This window comes from Pyxicephalus adspersus, chromosome 10 (assembly GCF_032062135.1).
Source record: "Pyxicephalus adspersus chromosome 10, UCB_Pads_2.0, whole genome shotgun sequence".
NCBI classification, from domain to species: domain Eukaryota; kingdom Metazoa; phylum Chordata; class Amphibia; order Anura; family Pyxicephalidae; genus Pyxicephalus; species Pyxicephalus adspersus.
This window is the reverse complement of record NC_092867.1, coordinates 59,639,491-59,641,180: the sequence shown is the minus strand read 5'-3', so window position 1 is coordinate 59,641,180 and position 1,690 is coordinate 59,639,491. Positions and strand designations below refer to the sequence as shown.

General features: G+C 37.5%; 1 protein-coding gene across 1 annotated transcript in view; it reads right to left on the bottom strand.

The window, feature by feature from the left end:
* LOC140338910 (uncharacterized) overlaps positions 1 to 1,690 on the bottom strand; it is a 24,883-nt gene continuing 23,193 nt past the window's right edge. The window contains exon 13 of the mRNA XM_072423227.1: positions 1 to 555. Coding sequence (XP_072279328.1) covers positions 1 to 555 — 555 coding nt within the window. The remainder of the gene's footprint in view (positions 556 to 1,690) is intronic.

Here is a 1,690-nt window from a genome sequence, read left to right as displayed (position 1 = left end):
TCAGTTAGATTTCCATCCTTCCAAACTGTAGAATGTGAAGTTCAAGCTCAGAACCACTAGGACCCGGTTACAGCCATCTATAATGTAAAGAAGACAAGACAGGAGGACGTCATCACAAGAGAAGGGACGCTCACCCGTGTGACATCTCTGGTGTTTCTCAAGCTCTCTATTTTGACTGAAACATTTCCCACACTCTGGACAAAAGTATGGATACTCCCCTGTATGACGTTTCTGATGTTTAAGAAGACTTGTCTTCGCAATGAAACACTTCCCGCACTCTGAACATGGGAACGGGCGCTCACCAGTGTGAATTCTCTGGTGTGTAATAAGGCTTCTTTTTGCAGTAAAGCATTTTCCACACTCTGTACAACAGAACCGATGCAGGAGAGATTTCCTACACACCAGACATGCCAATGAAGTCTCAACTGTCTGAACTTCTTGATGGCTTACACAAGATCCTTCCAAATAATGAGACCTGTGATGTTCCCCAGAGGTATTCCACTCATAATGTCCATCTGTGGGAGACAATTTATACATCAATAATATGAACAATACAATATATCATGTATTCAGGAGTCATATATGTTGGTTTAACACTGAACACTCTGGCATGGAGTCGGTAGACACCCAAATCACACGGGGACACACTGACTGGAGATGGACCTTTCACATGGTGTACAGTATCTAGACCACCACTTATCAAAATCTGAACAATTTATGGAGTATAAACATAGGATGAAAACTGGACAGTTATTATAGTTCATGTTGTAGGATTTGGGAATTGTGGATTCACTTTTTATGACTTTTTATTATTGTCACTTTTACTGGTATAGTGGTAGTGGGATTAAGAAAGGTTTTTAATTTCATTTATATGGTATTTGATGGTTCAAATTGTATGTTATCAGACCTATGAGAATAATCGGTTACTGAGAAACACTCTAAGTGCTGCTGCTTTTGCTTGTTACCCCCCAAATTGTGCGAGGCTCCACATGCTACAAACATCAGATACATCCACAGCTGAAAGATAAATTTAATTTGATTGTACTAAATTTGTGAAACATTGTTATTGATATTAAATTTAGCGGAACTAGTTTGTGAAACGCGTAGAAACAGGATGTACCCTTTTTAGGGTGACCCCGAGAGGAATATCTAGTGTTACGTTTGGTTTGCATGGTTTTAAGATTTTGTATGCTAGGAATTTAAATGTTATTTAATAAAGCATAATGTTTTACATTTACAAAATAATTCTGAATTCATTAGCCTTAAAAGTCCCATTGAATTATGCAATTGTTCAGATTTTGATGTGTGGATGCCTTTATTGGTCGCCAACCTTTGGGACCTCATGGACCACAAAAATTCATAACTTTAAATCCTGCGGACCATTAATATGAATTTATTTAAAAAGATAAATACATTTGTAAAATAATGATCTTCCTAATGGTGCTGACAAGGACTGTGGCGGCTCTGATTCATTGATCAGCTAAGTGAAGGATTACTATTGTTACTATTATCATTAGTTGCATTATCTTTGGTATTACCAAAGAAATGCAAAACATTTGTTTGCTTTTTCTCACTCATTATGAGTTTATTTCTTTTGAATCTAAAGCTACGTACACACTTCCAATTATTATCGTTGGTAAACGAACGACGAACGATCCTGCACGATATCTGCGAACGATCGTATGGCACC